The 27,193-nt window shown below is 38.2% G+C and overlaps 2 protein-coding genes and 3 long non-coding RNA genes across 8 annotated transcripts; 3 read left to right on the forward strand and 2 right to left on the reverse strand.

Annotated features, from left to right (window-relative positions):
- Positions 1-7,067: 7,067 nt before the first annotated feature.
- LOC116250009 (zinc finger BED domain-containing protein RICESLEEPER 2-like) lies at positions 7,068-8,186 on the forward strand. Its single transcript, XM_031623328.1, has one exon. The coding sequence runs from the start codon at positions 7,068-7,070 to the stop codon at positions 8,184-8,186; it is 1,119 nt and encodes a 372-aa protein (XP_031479188.1).
- Positions 8,187-8,906: 720 nt separating this feature from the next.
- LOC126409879 (uncharacterized) lies at positions 8,907-10,603 on the forward strand. The gene is made up of 3 exons (XR_007572760.1): positions 8,907-9,027; positions 9,646-9,935; positions 10,008-10,603. It is a non-coding gene; the product is annotated as an uncharacterized LOC126409879 (long non-coding RNA).
- A 906-nt stretch (positions 10,604-11,509) lies between these two features.
- LOC116251533 (uncharacterized) lies at positions 11,510-13,926 on the reverse strand. Of its 2 annotated transcripts, XR_004171696.2 has the most exons (4): positions 13,318-13,926; positions 12,602-12,707; positions 11,980-12,476; positions 11,510-11,849 (listed from the first exon to the last, which is right to left on the reverse strand). It is a non-coding gene; the product is annotated as an uncharacterized LOC116251533 (long non-coding RNA). The 2 variants fall into 2 exon arrangements; XR_007572990.1 differs by lacking the exon at positions 13,318-13,926 and having other exon boundaries at positions 12,602-12,740.
- Positions 13,927-13,942: 16 nt separating this feature from the next.
- On the forward strand, positions 13,943-18,153 carry LOC116251532 (zinc finger BED domain-containing protein RICESLEEPER 2-like). 3 transcript variants are annotated; one of them, XR_004171695.2, is made up of 4 exons: positions 13,943-14,423; positions 15,462-17,409; positions 17,509-17,567; positions 17,738-18,153. XR_004171695.2 is itself a non-coding variant. In XM_031625859.2 (2 exons), the coding sequence occupies exons 1-2, from the start codon at positions 13,952-13,954 to the stop codon at positions 17,114-17,116; spliced, it is 2,127 nt and encodes a 708-aa protein (XP_031481719.1). In that variant the 5' UTR covers positions 13,943-13,951; the 3' UTR covers positions 17,117-18,153. The 3 variants fall into 3 exon arrangements, 2 of the variants coding, with proteins under 2 accessions (XP_031481719.1, XP_049933113.1); XM_031625859.2 differs by having other exon boundaries at positions 15,462-18,153; XM_050077156.1 differs by having other exon boundaries at positions 14,287-14,423; positions 14,912-18,153.
- On the reverse strand, positions 15,708-26,150 carry LOC116251534 (uncharacterized). Its single transcript, XR_004171697.2, has 3 exons — positions 24,118-26,150; positions 21,599-21,722; positions 15,708-15,776 (listed from the first exon to the last, which is right to left on the reverse strand). It is a non-coding gene; the product is annotated as an uncharacterized LOC116251534 (long non-coding RNA).
- Positions 26,151-27,193: the final 1,043 nt, after the last annotated feature.

The following is a 27,193-nucleotide window of genomic DNA, read 5'->3' on the forward strand; positions in this document are numbered from 1 at the left end:
ATCTATGCACAAACTTGTTTGCTCTGCTGTGGTATAGAGATGTGGGCAATACACCTCCAAGTGTCGATACTTAGTAACATGCTTTTCCAAGCTCATATAGTTTTATTGCAACTCAAGAAACTCTTGCATCTTTTTGTTTCTAGCATGTGCTAGGAAGTAAATGTTGAAGAACGAATATTTGAACTGCTTCTATGAGATCGACTGTTGGCCTGTAAACTGAATCTCACAGGTCAGTTGCCACCACTGTTTGGCAACACCTTTCAACAAATACGAACCATAGTTTACTTTATCTCCTTCTGACATCTTGAGAAACACAAAGATGCACTCTACCTCTTCAATCCACTCCTCTGCTGCATTTGGGTTGCCATTTCCTGTAAAGATAGGCGGCTGCATCGACATAAATTGTTTGAACAACACCAAAGTTATCTTCTTCATAAGTGGTGCAGTGGTGTCCCTTGTAGAAGATGCATGGCTCCTCTGATTACTGACCATCGAATGTACTAGGGAGATTAGCGTCTGCAAGGTCATCAACATTATAGTCTACTGATCCATAGGTGGGGTTTGTATTGGTGGGGTTTGGGCACCCATAATAGTCTGGGCGAACAGTTACCTTGACATACTATCATCCAGCGGGGTATGTGCATCTAAATGGGCCGAACTTGACTCTCTTTGTGTCTTTGTAGCCTGTCCACCTTACTTCTTACTTCAACTTTGGTACTCCATTTGTACAACCAAGGACCCTCATTCTCAAACAAGGGCTATGACAAGTCGGTCAAGTCCAATCACAAAGTTGCATCACCACAATCATCAAAACATCAATCCATCGTATACTTACATATTACAGTGAAAAACAAAACTACAATAAGAGCTCAATCAAGTAGCGCATACTTGGACAACATGACTTACATATAGACTTTAGCACACATCCATAACAGAGTTTTTTCATAGCTCTGATATCAAAGCTGTCAACCCCAACACTTTGACCCCCAAATAACTTTTTTTTTTGTTAAAAACATAAAATGTTGAGGTGCAACTACATAACGATTCAAAATGATCTATACAAATCAAAAGACAATGGGGCAAACTTTTCATTATGTAATAAATTTTAGTTTATACAAAATCATTTCATATTCCAAAGCGATACAGATTGTCCCCAAACAACAACATTGATGTCTAACAAAATAAGACATCAATGAGACCCAAAACATGACGCGCCGACACTACAATAGACCCAAAATCTTTCCCGTAGGATGTGAGTTGTGCCATCTGATCAACCTGCTGCCTCAGTCTGTCAAAACCTAAAAAAAGAAAACAATAGAAGGCTTAGCCTTTGTAGTATGGTAACAAACCAGATAAATCCCAAGCCTTCTAAGGTAAAGGCTCAACTCTATGATATAACAAATACGAAAACAAAACACTATTATGTCATGATAGAAGCAAGCAGTCACATGACTTGTCATGGAAGCCCCTTACATATACCACAACAAGTAAAGACTGTTCAAAGGCCACAATTAACACATTTAATAATCACATTCACTTCATGCATATTCACTTCATTCACATTATTTTCATTTACAATCATTTTATTTACATTAGCTTTAGTTCATGTAGGTGCAAATACAAACACATGCAACCCATGGATGACCTACAGTCGGGAGACAACCCCCGTGGTGGCTCGAAACGATATGGATCTATTCATGCTGCAACGGTAGAGCAATCATCCATGGATATGTGAATTCCAAGAAGAATTACTCAGCCTTCCTTATGACAACTAGGTTGGGAAGGCGGGAGCCCAATGCTTCAAGTACATCACACAACAATATCCTGGAGCCTTGCTCTGCCTGTGCTCTGAGCATGCGAGACGAGCAATGAGGGCGGGACATCTCCTAAACAAATTGTCATAACCATTGGCCTCTCATCTACTATTTTTATTAACTTATCATTATGAAAACATATTCACAAAATGACTGGTTGGCACATGAGGTTGGTTCACTTCATGAGTGCACCCATACATCCCAACGCCTTCATACAAGGGCTACACATATAGTCAATAAGTAACACCTTCCCAACGCCTTTCCAACTAACGTATTCTTTTCCCAATAAGTAACGCGATATGCACCTCAACAAAAGCATACATCACAAGGTCGCTAAAGTGGTTCTAAACCTTCTCAACAACATCAAATCTCTACCATGCTTCCTAACCGCTTCAAAAAATAACCCATCATGCTAAAAAGATAATTAACACATAGATCTTTATCCTTCCAAAATAGTCCTAGACATTTCTCAATATAGCAAAGTCTCTAACATGCATTCTAAATCAATTATTCTTGAATTTAACATGTTTAAATAATAATTATACATGTGCTAATAGAAGACATTAGACAATTTAGGCTCAATTAGGCTTTGCTCACCCCACTCTTAGAGTCCTAACTGCTATAGTGTTCCTAGCAGCCACCTCAAGTGCTTGACTGATTCCCAAGCAGCTAAAATTAGATGTTATCATCGCCTCCAAAGCCTTCCATTCACTGTTATGAGGAGAAAAACGGCTCCCCAAGCTGCAATCTGATCAAACAACACTAAATAGAGTGAGAATTAGCAAATGAGAGATAAAAAAAGAGAGCCTATTGTTAGAAGATGGCATCCGGTCATGAGGAGGTGGTTCAGCTGATTTTGACACGCATGGTTAGGAGAGACAACAATCAGGTGCGAAAACAAAACAGGTGAGAGGGAGAGTGCCGAGAGAGTGTTTGACTGAAGGTAAGAGACATTGTGAGTGAGAGAAGACTCAAAACAGAGAGGGAGAAAAATTGATAAGGGGCAACATAGCTGGAGGGAAATAGGGAACAATAGGAGAGAGTTGAGAAGGAGGGAGATAGTGCGGGAAAGAGGGGAAGTGAGAGCTTGTGGGAGAGAGAGGGACTGGACAGTGAATGCTTGGGATAGAGGGGGAGATGGACAGAGAACGGCGAGAGAGGGAGGAGGCGAAGAAAGAAGAGACAGGGAGAGAACACGGGGTGCACAACGAGTTGAGCTACTCGAGCTCGACTCGTTTAAGCTCGACTCGTAAGTATAAACAAACTGCTTCATTAGTTAAACGAGTCGAGCTTGAGTTCACGAGTCAACTTGTTTAACTATTTGAGTCGAGCTCGAGTTCACTCTAGCGGACTCGTTAAAGCTCGACTCGGCTCGATTAACATAACGGTTTAAAAAAAAACCGGTTCAGCTGTCTCAGTGTCTCACTTCTTCTCACTTCTCAGGCTGGAACAGGAAAGGGTTTTTTTTTGTGTTCTAGGGTTTCTTTTCGTTCTCCCTTTCTCCGACTCCGACTCTCCCTCTCTCGATGTCTCCGGCTTCTCCTCCTCTGCCTGTGCTCCCGCCTTGCTTCACTACTTGTGCTTCTTCTCTGCCTATGCTCTGCGCTCCTGCTGCCCTGCGTCATTGTGCTCTCCAGTCTCCGCCTCTCTACTTCTTCAGTGAGTCAGTGATATCCAACTGAAAGGCAGCGCATCCTGCGCCGGAGGTGTCCCATTTCTCTGGTGTCAACCTGCTTCTGCGACGTCCTTCTCCTCCTTCGACCAGCTTCTCCATTGTTGTTGTTCCAGGTGTGGCTCTGCCATCTATCTCGCCCTCTTTCTCTCTCTCTCTGTTTCTGTCTCTCTATCTTTCTTGGTTGCGCCTATGACTCGTAATGTCTAAACCCATGTTTGATGGGCCATTCTCCCCTTCTCTAGTGTTCTGTAGCTGTTCCAGAGACCTGTCGTCCTTCTGGTGACCTGCTGGCTGCTGCTTTGATCAACGTTCTTTCAGGTACCTTCCTTCGAGCCCCTACCTGTCTCTCTCTTTCTCACATACACAAGTGCATATTATATTACGTGCATATTCTTACTTTTTTTTCTTTTCTTCCTTTCTCTACTTCTTCCTCCTGTTCTTTCCTTCTTTTACTGATTTATATACTGTTATGCTATTTATATCTTCTAGTGTATTGTTTGAGGTGGAGGAATTTCAAAATCACCACTTTTCCCCTTTTCAAAATCCGTCCAGCTGCACCCTATTCATTTGTATGTGTTTTTTTTTTCCAAGATTTCTCCAAGCAATTGTTATGTCAAATCCGTCCAGCAACATTACCATTTAGCAATTTGCAATGCTATCTTGCTCTTGGTTTCCGTAGATTAGATTGACAAACAGAAAATCATGGGAACAATGCTATCTTGATCTTGGTTTCCATAGATTAGAATTATGGTGTCAAACTAACCCTTTTGTCTATCTAATTTATGCTTCGGATTCACCAATGTTCAATCGCTATTTCTATGCTCATGTGCTAGCAACTTAAGTTTCATTTTTGTGCACATTTTGGCAGTCGGCCAGACCTGCTTGATGCTGCACTTCTGCGTCCTAGAAGACTTGATCGACTTCTTTTCTGTGATTTTCCTTCAAAGCATGAGAGGGTGGATATTCTAAAAGTTCTATCTAGAAAGGTTAGTAATGATATTGTTGCTTAAATCCACATAATAGATGAATACAATATTTGATTTTTTACAGGCTTTATGTCAGAACTGATTAACTTAAACCTGTTTGCAAAATGGTGACCAATGTTGAGAATATTGTATCTTTATTTCCTAAACGATATCATTTGGAAAAATAGCATGATATTTTGAAAATGTTGCCAAAAGAAGTTTCTCAATAAAATGGCAGTAGAAACCATCATATTTTCCTCCTTTTGGAAACAATATTATGCATATGTGTATGACATGTTAGTTTTTTGTTTCATTCTGTAAGTTAAAGTATCTTATGAAATGTTGTAGATGTTTTTTGTGGGAAGAGTAGCCATTCATAATTTTGTGATCTGTTCATTTGTATGTATTTTTTTCTTTCTCTTTTTTTTTTTCATATGTTCTGTCAAATCCATCCAGCTGCACCCTGCTTACTGCTTAGGCATTTTTGGGTGGCTGCCACCTAGTCCAGTCTAACACTTTTAAGTTTTAACTACATACTAACATACATCACTCATCACTGAACAGAATTTGGAGATGTTTGATAATTGTTCTAAATGACTTCATTTGCAAATTTGTGCAGCAGGTGTTTTAAAACATCACTTGATGCATTTGTATGTAGTGCTACTGCGTCTGGTCTAGGCTGGAATTGATTTTCCAATCCCTTACTTGAATAAAGTGGACTTTCTTTTTCAAATGGCTTTTTTTTTTTTGTTGCAGTTGGACATAGAACTAGTGGTCTATGCCCTTTTTTGTTATATATTGAACCCATGGGAGCCACCGTGTTCTGTTTTTTCTTCTATGTTAGTGTCATGCTCATGCACTATGTTTGTGTTATTTCTTGTCTTGTTTCTCATATAGTTTGTAATCATTTGGCGATGATAGCTAGGTGTATTTGTATCAGACAAGGTCCCAGAAATTCTGATTGGTGATCCAGGAAGATTTTGACAGATAATCACCAACCTGGTGGGAAATTCAGTTAAAGTATGTCTCTTTCTTATGTCTGCACTACTGATTTAATGTCTACAGTGCTACTGATTTGCATGTTGTTTCAATATTATGCGTTTCAATATTAGGACTTAGGACATGTCACTCTGGTATACTAAATGCTATTTTGTTGCTGCTATTGGATATATTATGTGTGTTTCAATATTTGTTAATTTGTGTATCTATTGCTGCATGCAGCTAGTTCTTAATTTGTGTAAAAGAAGCTTGAGATAAATATGAAATTCTGATAGGTCAACTGATTTTCTACTATGTTTTCTAAATAAATCAATATATATATATACTACTTAATGATAAATCACATATTTGTAAATGATAAATATTAGTTGGTTGCTAGTTCACATGGCTTCTGAATTATAAATATTGTTCTCATAGTTGTGTTGGACTGTTGGGTGATATTTATCCCAATGATGAAGTAGTTTTTTTTGGTATTCTGTGTAAGGATGTCTTCTGTCTGTGTAAGGATGTCTTATTTTGGTATTCCCTTAAATTGTAAGGATGTCTTCTGTTGGTATTCCCTTAAATTGTAATATGTTTCTGTTAAATTTCATGTTCAAATAGGAGAATAGCTTGAGCAGGAGGCAAAAACACTAGTTTGAAGAATGACAAATTTAGGAAGAAATATCATTGATAAGGGCAAACAAGTATGTGATTCGAGAAAGAGTTCAGATGATGTCCCAATGGGAGTACATTCCTCTAATGAAACTCCTATGGATCGCAAGACACTGAAAATGAAGGAGTTTCAATAGATGCTCCTGAAGTACGTATAAGTGATGCAAAAAGATCAAGGTCAAAGACTTCATCAATATGGAATGATTTCGACGAGGTCATTATAAATGGTACCAAAAAAGGAAAATGTAAGTACTGCAGCACACTATTTTAGATAAGTGCAGGAGGATCTACATCATCAATGAGAAGACACAAATGTTTGACACGTCTTGCTAACAAAAAGCAAACAATTTTAAGTTTTAAATCTGGAAATACTTCAGATGTCACGAAGAAGCTTATGGAAATGGGTTCCAACATCGATACTCAAGCAATAAGAGACATAATTGCAAAACTAGTGGCAACCGGAGAACATGCTTTTTCATAGTGGATAATTGTTGGTTTAGATTCCTTCATAGGCTTGGTTTTCCTAATTGGGTGCCAGTTGAACGACAGTTAAAAGAGATGTTATGAAATTATATGAAGATGAAAAGAAAAAAATGTTTCTTGTCTTGAAGGTTGTTGATAAGATTGCTTTGACTACAGATATGTGGACGTCAAACCAACAACTTGGATATATGGCATTAACAACACATTTTATTGATAAAGAGTGGAATATGCAACAACGTATCATCAACTTTACCGAAGTTGAGCCACCTCATACTGGGTTAGTTTTAGCAAATGTAATTGCTAAGCATCTTGCAGAGTGGGAGATTAAAAAAAATAATATCCATTACAGTTGACAACGCTTCATCAAACGATGTTCTTGTTAGAAAATTAAAAGAGAACATGGAAAAAAGTGGCATCAACTTGTATTATGGAGGTAAATTTTTTCATGTGCGATGTTGTGCACATATTTTAAATCTGATGGTAAAAGATGGGTTGAGTGCCATTAAAAATGAAATTATTAGCATTACAGATGCAGTTAAATATATCAAAGTGTCACCTTCAAGACTCCATGGTTTTGCAGCTGCAGGTAGAGAGTTGGATCTTTCAACGACAAAGAAGTTAGTGTTAGATGTACCAACTCGATGGAATTCAACATATTTTATGTTGGAAACAGCTCTTGCATATAAAGATGCTTTTGCAAGATATAGCATGGAAGACCCAGGTTTTGTATGGTTGCTTGTACCTAAGGATTGGGAAAAAATAGCAGTGATATGTGATTTTCTTCATGTTTTCTATGATGTGTCCACCTTATTTTCTGGGTCATCTTATGCAACAGCAAACTTATATTTTCTTGAAATTTGGAGAGTTCAAGAAATATTGCAGGAAAAGGTTGAAAATGAAGGTGGGTTTATGAAGGCAATGGCAGTGAAAATGAAGGAGAAATTTGATAAATATTGGAAATCTTGTAACTTGTTAATGGTTATTGCATCCATATTAGATCCACGCGTGAAACTCACATTATCAGAATTTGTCTTTTCAAGAATTTACCAATCAAGAGAAGAAAGGGAAGAACAAATGCAAATGATAAAACAATCTTTACAAGATGTTTATGAAAGTTACATTCAAAGAAATGAAGTGGATGTCAATATTTCTACTGCTTCAACTACTTCCTCTAGTATTCAAGGTCGAGAGAGTCAAGACACCCCACATGGTGGAAGGAAGTTATTTTTTAAGTTCTTAGGTAAAGCTGAGAATGTTGTTTTTCAGGTCACCAAATCTGAGATAGACACATATTTGGAGGATGGATTGATTAAGCATGATGATAATGGTGATGAAGATTCTTTCAATATTTTGCAATGGTGGAAGGATAAGGAATCTAAGTATCGAATTCTTTCACAAATGGCACGTGATCTGTTGTCAATTCCAATAACTTCTGCTGCTTCAGAAAAAGCTTTCAGTACAGGAGGTCGAATTGTTAATGATAGTCGTAGTTCATTGATGCCAAAAACAGTTAAAGCTTTGGTTTGTTTGGGTAATTGGGTAAAGAATGATGGTGATCCAATGCATGAAGTTTTAACAAAAGTAAGTATGTTTTGAAGCAAATGTATTCATTAAATATTTTGTGAATAATTTGTTAATTGACTATATGTATTTCCTTCAGGTTGAGGATGAATCAAGTGAATATATATCATTAGAATGATTGAGACAGGTAATGCTTTTTTTTTTCGTTGTTTTGTTTTCTTCTTTTTCTTGATCTAATGTGATTCTAGTGTATGTTTCAGTTGCCTCTTGTAGTTTTTTGCTTTAATGTTCAATGTTCATGACTCATGATTGTCTGAAGAGCTTCTATATGAAGTGAGTATGTGAATTCGAGTTATTCAAGTTCTCAACTGATTAACTGTAAGTATATTGTTCTAAACTTTGTACTTTGTTTTCCCTGTATCCTTGAATCAGCCATAAAAGTGTGGTTAAAGGATCAACTAGTGTATGCTGGATGTGTGAGTTGCACCCTGTTCATTTGTATGTGTTTTTTTTTTCCCAAGATTTCTTCAAGCAATTGTTCTGTCAAATCCGTCCAGCAACATTACCATTTAGCAATTTGCAATGCTATCTTGCTCTTGGTTTCCGTAGATTAGATTGACAAACAGAAAATCATGGGAACAATGCTATCTTGATCTTGGTTTCCATAGATTAGAATTATGGTGTCAAACTAACCCTTTTGTCTATCTAATTTATGCTTCGGATTCACCAATGTTCAATCGCTATTTCTATGCTCATGTGCTAGCAACTTAAGTTTCATTTTTGTGCACATTTTGGCAGTCGGCCAGACCTGCTTGGTGCTGCACTTCTGCGTCCTAGAAGACTTGATCGACTTCTTTTCTGTGATTTTCCTTCAAAGCATGAGAGGCTGGATATTCTAAAAGTTCTATCTAGAAAGGTTAGTAATGATATTGTTGCTTAAATCCACATAATAGATTAATACAATATTTGATTTTTTACAGGCTTTATGTCAGAACTGATTAACTTAAACCTGTTTGCAAAATGGTGACCAATGTTGAGAATATTGTATCTTTATTTCCTAAACAATATCATTTGGAAAAATAGCATGATATTTTGAAAATGTTGCCAAAAGAAGCTTCTCAATAAAATGGCAGTAGAAACCATCATATTTTCCTCATTTTGGAAATAATATTATGCATATGTGTATGACATGTTAGTTTTTTGTTTCATTTTATAAGTTAAAGTATCTTACGAAATGTTGTAGATGTTTTTTGTGGGAAGAGTAGAGCATTCATAATTTTGTGATCTGTTCATTTGTATGTGTTTTGTTTTCCCGAGATTTCTCCAAGCAATTGTGGAGAATGATATCGTTGACTGTTGTCTGACTATTTTTTTATCAATACAAAGATGAACCAGCATATCTTGCACATGCCAACTGATGCCTGCAATAGACTTTTTCCTCGTAAATTTTGTTAGCTGGATTGTTTTTCTTGAAGGTTTTTTGTATCCCCTTTTTTTCTGTGAGCTTAATGGTCTATTGTGTTTTCTTGACTAGCTTCCCATGGCAAGTGATGTTGATTTATATGCTATAGCTTCCGTAACTGATGGATTTAGTGGTGCTGACCTCCAAGCTGTTTTATCTGATGCACAACTTGCATCCATTCATAAACTTCTAGAAAGCATGAATGGTCCAGTAAATGGAAGAGTTCCAATTATAGATAAGATAACTCAACTTTGAGGGCAGTGGCTTTGAAGGCAAGGCCGTCCGTCTCACAATCGGAGAGGCAGAGACTCTATGGGATCTATAGTCAGTTCTTGGAGTCTAAAAAATCTGTTGGTACACAGGTCTCTCTCTCTCTCTCTCTCTCTCTCTCTCTCTCTCTCTCTCTCATCTAGATCTCTATTTTCTGTTGGCAGTCGAGAGATGCAAAGGGCAAAAGGGAAAATTTAGCTTGACAGATCAGCTATAAGATTATTATCTTGCTTCATTAGTGTTCTACACTCAGGTAGCGGGACGATGAATCCTATGCTAGAGGTAAGTGTTCCTTGGTAAATGAATGCAACATAATTTATTGTCTGAGATCATGCATATTACAATCTAGGTGCTGCTGACTCACCTGGTTAGTGGAGGTGCTTGTGCAGTTCTATATTTGTGTCCTTATTCTTCTTTTCCTTGATGACTATCATTGTTCAGGTTCATTAGCAAGCACTGTCAGCGGCATGGTACATAAAAGTGGGCAACGGAAGTTACTGTACACAGAATAACATCTATCTTTTATTGGTTTTTACACCCTTTGAGGCTATGTATCAGCTTGTATAGTCTATGTAAGTTAATGGAAAAGTGTTTTCTGTGCTAATTGAAAGTGTATATAATTTTTTTTTTTCGTGGAACAATTGATTATGGCATTGACAAGAAAAACTTGAAGCTTTTACAGCTCCAACCTATGGGAAAGCTTCCCTTTATAAGACGCAATTAATTTTTCTGAAAGTTAGCTCTCGTTTTTGTCTAGAAATTCATACATTCTTCAATAAGAAAAAAGGCGTGATTTCCTTTGTATCTCCCTTCAAGAGCATACGAGTTAATCTAGCTTAAACGAGTTGTTCTTGACTAGATCTGCGTCTGTCTCTTCAAGAGCAAACGAGTTTATCGAGCTTAATCGAGTCGAGGTCGAGCTCGACTCATGACTTTCGAGTCGAGTTCGAGCTATTGTAGTCGAGTTATTGTCGACCTCAAGTCGAGCTCGTAGTCGAGTTATTGTCGACCTCAAGTCGAGCCGAGCTCGACTCTTACTTAGTCGAGCCGAGTTCGAGCTAGCCGAGTTCGAGCTACCCGAGCTTGGCTCGTGTTCAGCCCTAACAGAGAATGGCAAGGGGGAGAAGAACAACAATAGAGGGTGAGAAAGAAGAAGAAAATAGAAGAGACAGAGAGGGATGGACTGGGCTCGCATGTGCACTACCACCGCCGCCATCCACCTTCGTCCCCGCTGCCCTTTTTCCACCACCAACTTCTCTCACGATCGAACCAGTGAGAAGATGGATAGGGAAAGCCCGGACGTTGGGCTTCTTTTCACCATGCAGGTGGGGTTCGGGTCTGAGTCTGGACCCTGATTCAGCCCTACTTGCCCCACTTGCCAAACATTACAATGAGGCGGGCCTATATATGCCCAACGATTATCTATTTTAGAGTTACTCAATGATTGCCCAAGAGGAGCCTCATAGAAGCAAACTCGAGAATCATCACCTCTTCTTCCATTTCTTCTTATTCTTCTTTGTCACTACCTCTGCCTCTTACGCTCGTGTATTCATCCTGGAGTATCCAATGGTGATCCTGCTACGAAGACACAGATCTGGGAAAGGACGCTGCTCCACTGCTGACTGTTCCAATGCCGGCTCCCCAACATTGGTATCAGAGTGGGATTTCTCAAATTCCAGTAAGTCCAATCTCACTTCTGTGGTGCCTGAGATGCCTATGATGAATGCAGTCTCCGCATATAACATGCTGTTTTGGATCATGTTTCATGAATGTGAAAGCATGCTAGTTCGAACATATTTGGAGCTCTCTCAGCTGTTATATGTAATTATATGCTCTATTCTACAAGTTGAAAAACTGTATCCTTGAATCATAAGGAAACAGAGAACATAGTTGACCTCTAGACCTGAGCGTGAATAGGCTGGGAATGATAGATATTCATCCTTCCGCTAGTTGAAAGTTCTGGTTGTTCTGTAAGAACCCCAACAAGGGTATAGAAGATTGAGAACCTGGAAAGAACCTCAATGATAGAAGAAATACCCCTGTCAAGGACTCAGGTAGTAGATTCGGAAAGGAAAACAATGACAATAATAAGAAAACAAAGAGGTTGCACGCTCAAGACTAAAGAAAAGAAATTACCTCTGTGTCTACAGTTTGAGCCTCTAAAAAAGCTGATTTTTTTCTTCACTAGAGCCTCTGACACAACTACAGAATCTCTATTGCTCTTGTTCCAATAGTCATGCGAGAGCACGGACTAACCAGAACACCTGAACACCCTGTCTGAAACCCTCTATTCTGTATCAAACCATAGCATAGAGTATTTGAGGGCCACAGCAGTATGTGCAGTGGAGAAGTCTTCGCCGGTTTCCCTTTCTGTAGTAGCTAGATATCCGTCGCTGCTACTTTTTCGGTAGACCAATAACTCCCGGCTTGTCACTATGTTCTCTTTTCCAGTGACAACCCTAGACCCATCCAGAGGGTTCGAGATTGTCTAGTGCTCAGCTGGACATCTTTCTCACACAATTCAGTTGCTCGCATCGCAGCACTGCTGCCAGACTACCATCTGCTTGGTGCAGTCAAGAGCAATGGGAATGCCAAATGCATTGCAATCATGACTCGCGAAGGCTCATCTGTACCTGTGCGTTGTCGACATAAAAGTAGGAGCCAGAGAATCCTTACCTTGTCCAGCAATCCAAGCCAAAAGAAATTCTGGTGAAGAGGGAGATTGACAGAAACAGAAGTGAAGTGTTTTGTGTCTCACCTTGTCAGTTGAACATGCTGAAGAGGCAAAGCAGTGAGTTGTCAGAGGTGGTGACGTTGTAGGTCGCAAGCTTCCTCTACCACTCGCCAGATGTAGCTTTAACAGCCTTCCTGACAAGAACAAAGAGAGTCGATGGAAGAACAACGAAACCCTAGCATAGAGGGTTTTGCGAGAGGAGAGAGAAGAAAGACTGAAAAATGTCAAAAATTTGGTTCAAAGTGTTTTTACACCCAAAATTTAAAAATTACAAATTTAGTCCACCTTATTAGCAAAATTTTCAAAAACATTGTCAGATTTTTTAGAAATTAATGCTACAACTTTTTTGCTAAAAACATTTTCAAAAAGAGGATTGTGAAAGTTTCAGTGAAAAACCAAGATTTTGTACGAAATTGCATAGAGATACTCTCAGACTTGTTAAAAGTTAAGCCTGGGCACCGGGCCGGGCCGCCGCTGGGTACCCGGTACCCGGCCCGACTCGGGCCCGGGCCCGGGCCTTGCTTTTATAGTAGTCGGCCCGTTAGTTACCGGGCTCGGCCCGGCCCGGTAACTAACGGGCCGGGCTCGGCCCGGCCCGGTAACTAACGGGCCGGGCGCGGGCCAGCCACTTTGATCGGCGGCGGCCCGCGAAGCCCGTTGTTTTTTTTTTTTTTTAATGAACTTCGTTACTCGTTAGGGTTAAATAAAAATGAACTTAAGCTTAGAGAGTTAGGGTTTACCTTTCGACCTTCCGTCGTCGCCGTCGCCCGTCGAGACTCAAGAGATTGCATTTGCGACATTGCCTCCTCTTCGCCCATCGGCTGCTCCTCCGGTCGTCGCCGTCGCCATCGGCTGCCTTCTCCGGTGACCGTGTGCCGGCTGCCGTGAAGGTCTTCAAAGCTCGTCTGGAAGCCTGCTTCAAAAGGGATTGTTTAAGAAGGCGCTAGAGCTCTTCGTGTTCTGTGAAGCTTTTGTTCCTCTCATCGTCTTCTTCACCAACGGATTAGCTCTGAGATTTTCACAGCCTGTAGGTTCGTCTCCTTCCCCCCTGATTTCCTTTGTTTTTTTGTTTTGCTGCTTTGCATGGTCGTGTTTTTTAAGGGCGCCTGTATGGTCGTCTCCTTCCCCCCTGATTTTCACCGCCTGTATGGTCGTGCTTCCTTAAAAAAGATGCCCTAGCCCCATATCATAAGTTATGGGGTGTATCGGCCTTATTGTCTGACACGGCAGTCATATCGTAAGATATGGTGAATGACACGGGCCTGTGTTGTGGAATGCTCCAAATTTGCCTATTCCTTGTTCTCTTTGTTAATAAATAATATACTATAGTATTGATTACTTTTGAAGTGGTTTGACCAGTCAATCAGAAAAGGCATGTATTCAGATTTAAACAATTTACCTGTTACTTTTATGGTAGTTGCCCATTGGGATTTCTGGAATTTAAGTTCTGTTCTCAGAAAAGCGCTTCTATGGATGAACAGTTTTCCAAAATCAATTTCAGCCCTCACTGTTTCATTGGCTGCCTTAGCAGTACTTCTGGTTCTTTCTTCATCTCTTTCGACTATTGTATCAGTTAGTTCGACATTTCAAGGCTATTTTAATGGTCTATATGGTGATAGAGAAGCACAATTTGGGTATCTTGGTAATGATAAAGAAGAAAGCCATCATATCCTTCATAGAAAGGGCGGTTCTGGTTCAAGCAACTTTTCTGTTACTGCACCATTGGGTTCTAATGACAGATTGAGTATGACTGTGAAGAATGAGAACAGCAGCTTAGGTTCTATACATGGTTCTATGACATCAGACATCGACAATACTTTATCAGCAAATGTTATCAATGGCTCGGGTATGTGCAATTATGTGACTGAAATGACTACCACTTGTATTGGTATTCTGCGTCTAGTTGCTTTAGAATGAGCATGCTGGTTTGTGAAATTATTGACCTAGGGGAATCTTTCAAATTTTGTGGTGTATGCTTCATGTTTCTTCCAAATGGTTCTTTTTTGGTTACCAAGTCATACTTTTTCCTTGTTATGGACTTACGTATGTTTTGCACAATGTTTATTGTATCCTTACAATCTGAAAAATGTTTTGAGACTAAGAATCACATTCTACTTCTGGCTTGTTCTTAGTCTCTTATGTTTGGTGCCTGTGGCATGATACTGGCTTGTTAAGATAATAGCTACTTGTGGTTTATCTTTGTTGGACATATATCGCTCTTTTCCAAAAGTTAAATTATATTTGCCTTTAGTCGTAGCTCTTTTCTCCTTTCTATTTTCTGTTTACATATTCAACAGAATCACACTTATATGTCACTGGTGGTTTATTCTTCAGGATACTGCGATCTATACCACGGCAAATGGTTTTTTGACCACTCTGGACCACTATATATATTGCATTCATTTTCTGCAATGTTTGATCTACTTGATATTTGATTTATTGTATTCATAAATGTATGAGGTAATCCATTTTCATATACCAGTTCTATTAACAATGAGATATAGAATTGTAAAGAGAGAAAAGCCTCATCAAGCCAAAAGTTGCTGCCCATGGGAATCTGGTAGAAGTTTTTAAGACAGAAAAAATCAATCGGCAGGAGTGAATAGATGTTAAAAATTGCTGAAGAAAAGATCTCTAATTGGCTAGATTTAATATATTAAAAAAGTGTATGCTTCAAATTTAGTGATAGCTTCAATTTTTTTAAGGTCAAATTTAGTGATATTATGTTCTTCTACTAGTTAGTTTCTTCATAATTGCCTGCTTTTAACTATGTCATTAATTTGGATTAAGATATTTCTATATTAATGAAATTACGCATTGTGCATCTTAATGGTCCTTTTTATTGTTTTGGTTATTTACATGTGTCATTTCAACTTTATGTCAGTTATGTCGCACGGTATGTCTGATAAAGAATATTGTCCAACTTCTAATATAGAATCATTGGAATCATCTACCGAGAGAGAAGCTGTATCCAAGAGAAAAAGGACTTCAAAAGTATGGATTGATTTTATATTGGTTACATATAAAGGAGAAGATTTTGCAAAGTGCAAACATTGTGGAGAACGATTGAAAGCAAGCAGTGGTCATGGAACTAGCCATTTAAGTCGACATATAAAATCTTGCTTAAGTAGGCAAATCAATGAAGGAAAACAAAGAACTTTAGCTCTTGCAGTCAATGATTCTGGTGCCGCTTCTGTATCTATACAAAAATTTGACATGGAGTCTATTAGAAAGTTGATGTCAAAGTGTGTAATAGCACATGAGCTTCCATTCAATTTGGCAGAATATAAATATCATAATAAACTTCTTCAAGCTTGCAATCATAGGTTCGTTCCATTTTCTAGAAGAACTATGAAAAGAGAAATTCTGTCAATGTACAAGATTGAGAAAGTCCGACTTGAAGGATTTATAAATGATTCTACCCAGCGAGTTTCATTGACATTTGATATGTGGACTTCACAGCAGACATTGGGTTATCTATGCGTGACAGGACAATATGTTGATAGATATTGGAAGTTGCATGCTCATATGTTCAGTTTTGTACATGTACCTCCACCACATAATGCAAATAGTTTGTGTGAGGCTTTATTAGATTGCATCTCTAAATGGAACATTCAGTCAAAGTTGTTTTCTATTACTGCTGACAATTGTTCGACGAATGATAGTGCAATAACTACATTGACAAGGAACTTAGGAAGAAGACATCTTATTCCAATGCAAGGGCAACATTTGCATATTCGCTGTGGTGCACATATCCTAAATCTTATGGTTCAAGATGGTATGCAGGATCTGCATGATACAATTTCAAAAGTTCGTGAAAGTGTTAAATATGTAAAGGGATCACCAAAGCGGTTACATTCCTTTAAGGTTTGTATAAGAACAGTGGGCTTGATTGGTACAAAGAAATTAACCTATGATGTTCCAACTCGATGGAACTCTACATATATTATGTTGAGAGATGCATTGTTCTACAAAGATGCATTTCAACATTTGGTTTTTGTGGATCCCAATTATATAAATTTACCTTCTGAGGATGAATGGTCTTATGCAACTACCTTGTGCCAATTTTTGAAGTTATTCTATAATGTTACAAATATCTTCTCTGCTACTAGAAATGTAACAGCTAATGTGGTTTTTGAAGAAATACAGAAGGTACGCAACCATTTGCATACACATAGTGTGGCAGGCAATGATTATATAAAATCATTAGCCATCAAAATGCAAGGAAAATTTGACAAATATTGGAAAAATGACTACAATGTCCTCTTTGCAATTGCATTTGTCTTAAATCCCAGGTCCAAATTGGGATATTTGAAGTATGTGCTTGAGAAATTAAATGAACGTGATGCAATGGTACAATATAAAAAAGTAGAGAGAAGTCTTCATGAATTGTATGCTGAGTACAAAATTGTGTATGCAACATATGATGAAGAAAATGAGAATGCAAACAACACCAATGTGGAATTTGAAGAAGAGAGACCTTCAATTTTTTCAAGAGATGCCTTCTTCACATATTACATGAGTTCTGTATCTCCTTAAGTACCTCGCACAGATCTGGAAGCATATTTAACTGATCCAATAGAACGTCTTCGACCCAATGAAAACTTCTGTATATTAAATTGGTGGAAGGAAAATGAAAGTAAATATAGAGTTTTATCCAAAATGGCTCGAGATATATTGGCAATCCCTATATCCACGGTTGCATCTGAGTCTTCATTCAGTACAACTGGAAGAATTATTAATGATTATCGATGTTCTACCACTCCTGAAACTGTTGAAGCACTAGTTTGTACACAGAGTTGGATTCGTGATGAAGATAACTCATGCGAAATGTAAGATGTTCATTGTTTAATGTCAAATTTTGCTCATTCCTTTTGTTTTTTATGATATACTAACATTGTAGTTTGCTTGTGGTGATGTGTCTTTTGTAGTTTTGAAGATAAGGAGGACTCTTCTGGTGACGAATTAGCATGATTCATATTTCGTTGTGGTAAAATGTTATAACATTTCATTCATATTTCGAATTAGCATGTCCATATAAAAGTGCAGGAGGAATGAGCAAGTTTGTATGTAAAATGTTATAACTCTCTTTTAGCCTTTTATATGTGTAGGTTTTATTGAATTAATTTTTACTTGTGTTTTCTACTGTTGCTCTTGTAGGTGAAATCCAAGTTTGTCATTGGGCCATTGCAAGTGCAGAAGCAGCAGGATTGCAATCATGGTGGACATAGAGGAGGACTGCAATCATGGTGGACATAGAGATACAGGGTTATTCAGATTTGTTAGTGAAACATGTAACTAGGCCACTGATTAAGTGATTTTCATTTGTCTATAGACCCCTTAGAGTTAAAGGGTTATTCAGATTTGTTAGTATATCTGAAACATATGCTTGTTAAATCATATTGAACTGTTGAAGCTAACCAAATGAGCAGCGGTGCTGCGTTGGTGTTGGCCTTGGTGGATACAGGCACACAATTGCATTTGATAGTGTAAAACAGTCTTATGCACTTGATGATCAACTGCACCTTTGTGCATTATAAGAAAATGGATTAACTTGTGCAGGATTTCAAATCTAAGATTTTGGTTTGTCTGAACTCTAAAAGGTAACCCAACATTGCACGTTATCTGCAGAGTGAAACTTGTTTACAACACAATGGTGTCTTGCTAATTGCTATGTTCATAAATCTAGTTTAGCCCATCAGTCTGTAAACTATCAATGTGCCTATAAAAGAACTTGATACTCCATGGTGTTTCATCATCTGAAGTTATAAATTGTGCTGCCTCCTGCATTCATTGTGTCTGAGTTTTTTCAATAACGGGTCGGGCCGAAGCCCATCTCAGCCCGCCCAGCCCGTTATTAATCGGGCCGGGCCGGGCCTCGGGCCTTGACCGAAGCCTGAGGCCCGATATGACTTGGGCCCGGCCCGTTTAGGTTATTGGGCTTCATTTTTACATTTTTATCGGGTCGGGCCGGCCCGGCCCGGCCCGATGCCCAGCTTTATTAAAAGTTGCTAAAAGAGAGTTCCGAAAATAGTTTTGAAAATAAAAGAGGAAGTTCATGTACTAAAATTTAAAATTGAGATTTCCTTGCTTCTAAGTAATGTTTTAGAATATTGTTGGAGATTTCCTGAGATGATATTATTTATATTGTGTGTATCTAACGGTGATTTAAACCTCCTCCTTGTTGTTCTTCACTTGCCTTTAAAAATTTAAATTTTAGAAATGATTTCTAAAGTGGGAGCCTTAGAACTTGCCAAGACTGAGAAGCTCAATGGAACCAACTTCCATGCATCGAAACGGAAGATCATGTTGGTCATGACTCTCGAGAGGCTGATCTACGTAATCAACAAACCTTTCCCACTTCAGGAGACAAGCCTACGGATGAGGAAAAGAGAGCATATGATGCCTTTGAGACTGATAACTTGATGGCTAAAACCATCATATTAACCTTCATGGAAGATGACCTGATTAGGGTATTTGAGGACTATTCAACTGCTTGACAACATCTCCTCGAAGTATAGCACCACTACTATGATGTATGTTCAGGTGCTCATAGACCAATATAATTCATATAAAATGAAAGAGTCAGATAGAGTTGTTGACCATGTTACCAAGATGTTGGCCATGGTTAAGACTTAGTTGTAGTAGGAAATGTGACATTTGACAACATTTAGATTTGTACGATTCTGAATAGCCTACCTTCTTCTTGGATATGACAGTCACTGTTATGAGTTCTCAGTTTGACACTCTAACTTTAGAGAAGCTTCCCATTCAGTTAGTCATTCAACAAGAACACTAAGAGAAAGAATGCAAAGTTAATGACAATCCAAGATAAACCTACCAGTAGTCATGTGCTTGTATGACCCAAGCAATTTAAAATGAAAAACTATGGCAAGTTTAAGGGCAATTTTATAAGTAATCAGAGGCTTCAATGAGCTATAGTAAAATGCTACAGATGCGAAAAGTCTGGACACATCAAGAAGAACTGTAGGACAAAGTTTCTAAATAGAAAGAACAACAATGGTTATGACAACAACAACAACAAGAAAGATCAAGGGAACTTCAATAGAGAAGTCATTTGTGTTGTGTCAGATTATTTATTTGTAGATAGAGATCTGAATGGCCGGTGGGTAGATTCAGGGGCTACCCATCACATCGCCAAAACGAAAGAACGTATGATTTATATGGAAGACCTGGGTCTAAGAGTTCAAAAGGTTTATATGGAAAATAACTCATACTATGATGTTATGGGAGTCAGGTCATATTGTCTAAACGTTAGGGGCACCAGTGTCATTTTTAATGAAACTTTGTATGTTCCCTTCATGAGGATAGAAGACTCATTGGGAGTAAATGGGTGCTAAAGAAAAAGTATAAAGCTGACGGATCAGACAAGAAATTTAAAGCAAAACTGATGGTGAAAGGTTTTTCACAAAAGAAATGAATTGATTATTCAGAAACATATTCACAAGTTGCAAATTTTGTATCAATTAGAATTATTCTTGCTATAGCAGTCTTCTATGACTTGAATGTCTGTGAGATGAATGTGAAGACTACTTTTTTGAATGGTGAGTTAAAAGAAACCATATATATAACTCAACACAAAGATACATCATCAAAGAAATGAAGACAAAATATACAAGTTGAATTAATCACTGTACAGTTTGAAGCAGTCTCCTAAACAATGGTACTTTGTCTTTCATAAGGTAATCACAGAGCTTGGATACGTATTAAATCAGTTAAGCCACTATGTATATGTCTGGAAAAGTGGGAGTCTCATTTGCATCCTATCACTATATTTCAATGACATTTTGTTGACTACAAATGATAACAATATGATACTCAAAACAAAGACTTAAGCTAAACGAGAAGTTCGAAATGAAGGACAAGTGTGATACATCCTATATGCTAGGAGTAAAGATCACTCGAGATAGAGATTCGAAAATTCTAAGTTTGAGCCAAGAACGATATATTGATTATACTTTAAAAAAGTTTTGCATGCAAGATTGCAAATTTATTGGAACTCACATTGCTAAATGAACAAATCTAAGCAAAGTGATTATCCTAGCGAATGACAACAAAAATTAAATGTTCTATATGCTTAGGTTGTCAGTAGCTTAATGTATCTATGTTATGTACAAGACCAGACATAAGCTTTCATATTGGTCTTGTAAACCGCTACCAAAGTAATCCTGATTTGCCTCACTAGCAAGTAGTTAAAAGAATTTTTCGATATATTAAAATAACAAAATGACTGAAGTTGTCCTACCAAGCCGATGAGCTAACTCTAGTTGGCTATTCCGACGCAGATTTTGTTGGCTATAAAGATGACGGTAAGTCCACATATGGATATGTTTTTCTTTTTAGAGATAGAGCAATAGCATGGTCCTATAAAAAATAGGGATATGTTACTCTGTACACACGAGAAGAGAATATGTAGTACGCAATGTCGTTAGTACCTTTGCTGTTTTGATAAATTGGTTCCTAAAGACTTGAAGTTAGATCTTGATCATGAACCAGTTCAACTGTACTGTGATAATCAAGCAGATATATTTTTCATTAGAAATTGAGTTGTTAGCTCAAAGAGTAAATATATAATGACAAAATATCATTATGTTCATAAAATGATTGAGCAAAATGAAATCTTACTTGATTACATGTCTACCAATGTTATGGTTGCTGATTCCTTAACTAAGCATGTAGTCCATATGAGACTAAGATATAATTGAAAGGTTGTGATGGAAAGCCATTTAATGGAAAACCTCGTTAGGAATCTTGAACAAAATTCAAGTTACGATGGATAAATCAATTGTAGAAAACTGCGTAACTAAAGATAGAGGAAACCTACACATAATGGAAGTAAACTAATGGTCTCATGGCCAAGTAAGAGATATTGAATAGTAGCGTTGAGCCCTATCTCAACATCTCGTAACTGTGAGGGGGCCACTTGCAGTAACGAGATAAACTTGAAAACTATTTTCTCAAAAAATATTATTATCAAATAAATCAAGATTTGTCGATTACCTATTTCACTCCAACAATCTCTCCTGACCTAACCGCCTGCTGGGCTCCTTAGCTCTTTGATGGTGACTTGAATAAGTTGGAGATGCTCCTCAAGAGTCTATCACAAGCTCCTCCAAGGTCTCCTCTAGTTGGAAATGAAGGTTTGGAGTAGAAGATTAAGAAAACCACATAAGTAAAATTAAACAAGAAAAAGAAGAGAATAAGAAATCAAGAAGAAGAGAGAGAGGACTCAAAGACTTGAAAATATGATGGATTTTTTTTCATGTTAAATGAAATAAATGAGGAGGTATTTATAAAGGAAGGAGGCTCAAGGGCATTGTGGACTTTTTAAAAATAAAATTAGACATTAACTAGTCATTATTGGCTTAAAAATAACTTAAAAACCATATGAGGGTCAAATCTATCCAAAAATAGGTTGACTGGAGGGTTGATCGTGCCAGAGAGTAGGCTGCCCACCCAAGGCTTACCCAGCCTAGGCCTGGCCCACTACAAAGCCTAAACAGGCTGAGCTGGCCCGCCACAAGCCCATTCTGGCCTGTGCTAACGGCCGCAGGCCTAGCTTGGCCTGGCCAGGCCAGGCTACACTAGGCCTTGCAAGTTTAAAACTGGCCGGGCCAGGCCAGCCGCATCAGGCTTGGCAATGCCAGAACTGGCCAGCCAGGACAATGCCAAGCAGCTAGGGCTGGCCAGGCAAAGCTTGGTCTGCCATGTTGGCTGTGGGCCCCACAAATGGTATTTTTGTATTTTGTAAAAAAAAGTTATTTTTGAAAAAGAAATGATATTTCAAGAAAACCAAAGGGCATTTTGAAAAATTCAATAATATTTTCAAAAAATTAAGGGTATTCTGAGAATCTTTAATTAGAAACTATTGGTATTTGGAAAAGATTATAATGTCTCAACACTTGGTCTGGGAATGATTCGTGACTTGCATTTAAATCTGAATATGGATCAAGCTCTCAGATTTGGAGCTGAATCTGGATCAAAGCTTAGAATAGATAAAAAATAATACATTTGTATTTGGATCTTGAATTTGGATCTAAAACTCTGATTTGGTTCTAAATCTCAGATTTAGATTTGGATTGAGGTAAAAACATGGAATTGGATCTAAGTTTGGATCTAGATTAAGAATTTCGAAGCAAACGAGGATATGGATCTAGATTTTGGATCTTGGGTTCCAATCGGGTCTGGATTGATACAAAGGCACAAATTGGGATCAAATGAGTCAAGAATTGAGATTTGGATCAAGGTCTAGATCTAAAGATCTGTTGTGAAACCAATTTTAGAATTTGGATTGGATATAGATCTATTTTGGATCTAGTTTGAATCTAAGGATCTATTTTAAATCTAGGGCTCTATTTTGGATCTAGGGCTTGGCTTTGAATCTGGATTTGGATCTAACGATTTGTTTTAGGCTTCCCTATGAGTTTTTGAACTGGATCCAGTTTGAATTATAGAATAAATTTAAATTGAGATTGAACTTTGTGTCCAAAGTCTATATGTCCCAACTATAGTTGATAGCCAATAAAGAAAAATTGACCATAATTAAGAAAATTGAAGTGTTTGAAGCCGAAAATACTTGAAGGCTATTGTAAAGTTATCAAAAAAATGTTCAAAAAATGTTAAACATAGAATTTTGACAAAATTGGGGTGATTACATCTCTGTAAGTAAATAGAGCCAAATAAATATGGAGTAATCATCAATAAAAACCATGTAATAGTTGATTTATCCATGCTTACATTAGGGGCTTGTCCCCACACATCTGAACAGATCATCTAAAGAATGCATTATATTTATAATCAGTCATAAAAAAGTAAAGCATGCAACTTGCTACATAAACATGCATCACAAAAATTGTTTATAGTGTCTAAATCAAGAACAAGAAGTTTAAAACTTTGAACAGTAGACTTCACTATGGAATGAAAGGGATGGCTGAACCTCTCATGCCATCCTCCTAAAGACACACAAGCACCATAGAAAGTAGCGCTGTTCGACTTTTGTAGTTGCACTAGCTGAGGATGTTGAATATGATAAAGTTCACGCTTCCTAGTCCCTCTAAGCATCTCCTTTCATGTGGATTGAGCTTTCAAAATACACTCATTTGTTGTCCATGCAAAACTTGTTAACAAAAAACAGCTTATGAACCATATGAGGAGCATAAAAAACATTATGCAAACACATATTTGAGAAAATTAAGTTTAAAGAATGCATTATTGATGACTCTATGAGTCACACATAAGTCATTACCGATCTTGATTCTATCATTTAAGTGTAGAAATCATAGATAAGCCTGGTCACTGGGCCGGGCCACTGCCCGATACCCGGCCCGATTCTTAACCGGCTGATCTTATGGGGCCCGGCCTGGCCCGCTAATTAAGAGGTCGGGCACAGGCTTGATTATGTGTTCCACAAGGGCTCGAGAAGCCTGATAACTTGAAATATATATATATATATATATATATATATATATTAACATTGGTTAGGGTTTTCGGTTTCATAACTTCGTTTCAATGTTTCATACTTTCATTCTCCCTGTGTCGCCGAACGCCTCCTCCGGTCCTCCCGTTGCCCATCGGCTTGTCCTCCCGTCGCCCATCGGCTTGTCCTCCCCGTCGCCCATCGGCTCTGTGACTGCCGACTACTTCCTTGCCATCACCACCAGTGCCGATGTTGCTGCAGTTGCGCCTAGACCTGACGCTCAGCTGCCTCACAAAGTTGGGAGGGAATCTGAAGATGAAGGACAACGACATCCCTGCTGCCATCAAGAGCGGTGATGATGACAAAGAGGAGCTGATTTGCTTTCTTTGAGTCCTCTGGAAGGAGGATGAGCTGGACAGTAGTTCAGGCTCAGATCGACAGTCGAAGGAGGAGGATGAGGAGGAAGAAGACATGAAGGCGCAAAATTTCCTCCGAGGAACCTGGCACAGCAGCTGGACATGGCCATCTCAACCCTCCTCTCAATCTCTTACCCAGTAAATCCGAGCCTCACGCTTCCTTACGCAACCCTAAACACCCTTTCCTTTCTCCCTTCCCAACCTCGCTCGGCCTCATCTGTGTTGGGATGGTCGTTCATATACACAAAATAATGGAGAGAGAGAAACCAGCCCGGCCCATTAATAATCGGGCCGGGCGGGGCCTAGGGCATAAGCTCAAGCCCAAGGCCCTGCCTGGTCTGATTAATGGGGCTAACCTGATACATTGCTTGGGCTTAAATTTGAACATTTTTATAGGCTTGGCCCGGCTAGATGCCCAACCCTAACCGTGGACACTTAAAGAATCCAAATACACTTAAAGAATCCAAATTGATGGCTAGCATCTGTGTTCAAGAACCAATTTTCTATCAAGCACGTGTAGAGCTGAAACATGATAGGTGCTAGCTTCATTGTTGCTATTGTTTGAACTTCAGGAAATCCTTTTTTTAAAGCATGCCTTTGGCGAGTGGGCTGGTTGTCATAGAATTGACAAACTACCCGCAGTTTATTTGATTAGTTTCCACGTCCCCCGTTATTTATGCCATGGCCACAACCTCTACCCCAGAAAGAATTCTGTTGGCAAATAAAATATGCTACCTTGTTTTCTGAATTATACTAATATTGGCAGCCGGAGAAGGTATAGCATCCGTGCTGGCTTCTTAATATTTGAGTTGGGCATCCTGTGTCAACCCATGGAGTTCGGCCAGAGTGATGGCATTGGGTCTAGTTGAGCTAGATGTTTTAAACACTAGGTACTTGGTAGAAAAACCTCTATGTGGAGATTTCTGTTTTCCTCATCTGCGGCTTAGAGGCCGTAGTCAACTGGTCGACAAGCATCTTGACTTTGAAAAATTATTCATCAATAGCCATAATTTCTTTTCTAAGACTTTGAAGTTGTTTTTTCAACTGCATGACCTTGGACCTAGGATGTGCCCATAGGTTCTCTTTAAAAAATTTCATACCAATGATTTGAACATAGACTGATTATGTCAAAGAGGATATGATCGAACTTAGCAGAAGCTGGTCATGACACATCCATATAGCGTATTCAAGATTAATTTTTTCAGCCCTCCCTTTATAACTTTCAGCGGATATGGTTTAGTACCATCCATCATGCCATATAGATCATAAGACCTCATAAAGGGAGTGCACTGGGTCTCCCATAATAAGTAAATATGGGCATTATTTAGAAAAGTTTGCCAATTAGAGGGAATTTGCAGAGTTGGCTGAATACTTAGCTGGTTAGACGAATCTGATGGTGCCATGAGAGCAAGTCTAAGACCAGCAGAGGAAGAAGAAGAAAACTACAACAGTTGGTCAAACACGAGCAGCTGAGGATGAGAGCGTTGGCTCTAATACCAAATCAAAATGATGCCACACACAAAAAAGATATTTTAACATGGTTTAGGGCCCTCGTCCCTTACGTGCACGATACTTCCTCTTTGCTCTTCATCAAGAGGTTTCATGAAAATAAAAAGAGAGAACACTATGGCAGGACATGAGATTGTCTCCTTGATTTTTGATATGATGTTGCAAGGACAATGATAATTGCTACAAGTTGTTATTCTTTCTTTAACAGCTCGATCTTCTATCCTAATCATGATGGTGTGTGGCCTCCATTTTGTTAGTATCGTTTATCAATATTTTTTTAACTTCCTTCGTTGATTGGCTTGCCTCCATAATTATTACCATCAATTTGCTTGGTGATTTTTCCTTCATGATTGGCAAGATATTATCACTGATTTCCTCAATCCAAATATGCATGCATTGGATCTGCATTCAATATTCTAACATAGACTGTGTGGGGGTGAACAAGCCCAAGTAAATATTCTGTTTATGTTATGGCCACTAATTCATGTCTGTTTCATATTTTCTTATTGTTTACAAATTTATGTGAACTCATATAAACTCATAAGAAGTAACCGATGGTTTCAAAAACAAGTTGTATATTGTTAAGTCACACTCAGTGGCCTCAAACTCAAGGTTGAATCAAGTTTAAGCTCAGTACATTAAAATCAAACAGTTCACAAACCAAGCCTGAACAAGCTGCTTTTATCATTGAATGGACATGGCTTTCTCATGATGATCATGATCAGAGTTTAAGCTACTTAAAATAAATTAAAGAACTAACCTGGACATGATTTGTGCAACTTGTTTGGCTCAGTTCTCAGGCTTAGATGCAACCTTCCCTGGTTAAATGTCAACAGAATCTTATATATTGGCAATGCAAAATTGTATCATATTTACTAAGATGAATGATATCGGCACTATGATTTTTTCTTATTTTAAATTCATGTTAGGACACTTCTAATTAATCTTTAAAATGGGAAAGATAAGAGAAAATATGCTATGTGGGCTGATGCTTATTAGTGAAAAAATTGATCTGGTACTGGTACTGAGGATCTCCCAAAATGGTTTGATAACCACGTCACTCTCGTTCCAACTCTTTTGCAGGTCGAACCTCATGACCTCACTAACGCTTTATTTGTATAGAAGGAAAGAAAGGAGTGGAAAGGAAAGGAAAGATAGGGAAAGAAAATGGAAAAAAAAGGAAAAGAAAAAGAAAGGAAAAAAAAAAAGTGATTATAAAACTTGTTTGGATAAAAAGGAAAAAAATGATAAAAT

Source organism: Nymphaea colorata, chromosome 3, assembly GCF_008831285.2.
Source record: "Nymphaea colorata isolate Beijing-Zhang1983 chromosome 3, ASM883128v2, whole genome shotgun sequence".
Taxonomy (NCBI): Eukaryota; Viridiplantae; Streptophyta; class Magnoliopsida; order Nymphaeales; family Nymphaeaceae; genus Nymphaea; species Nymphaea colorata.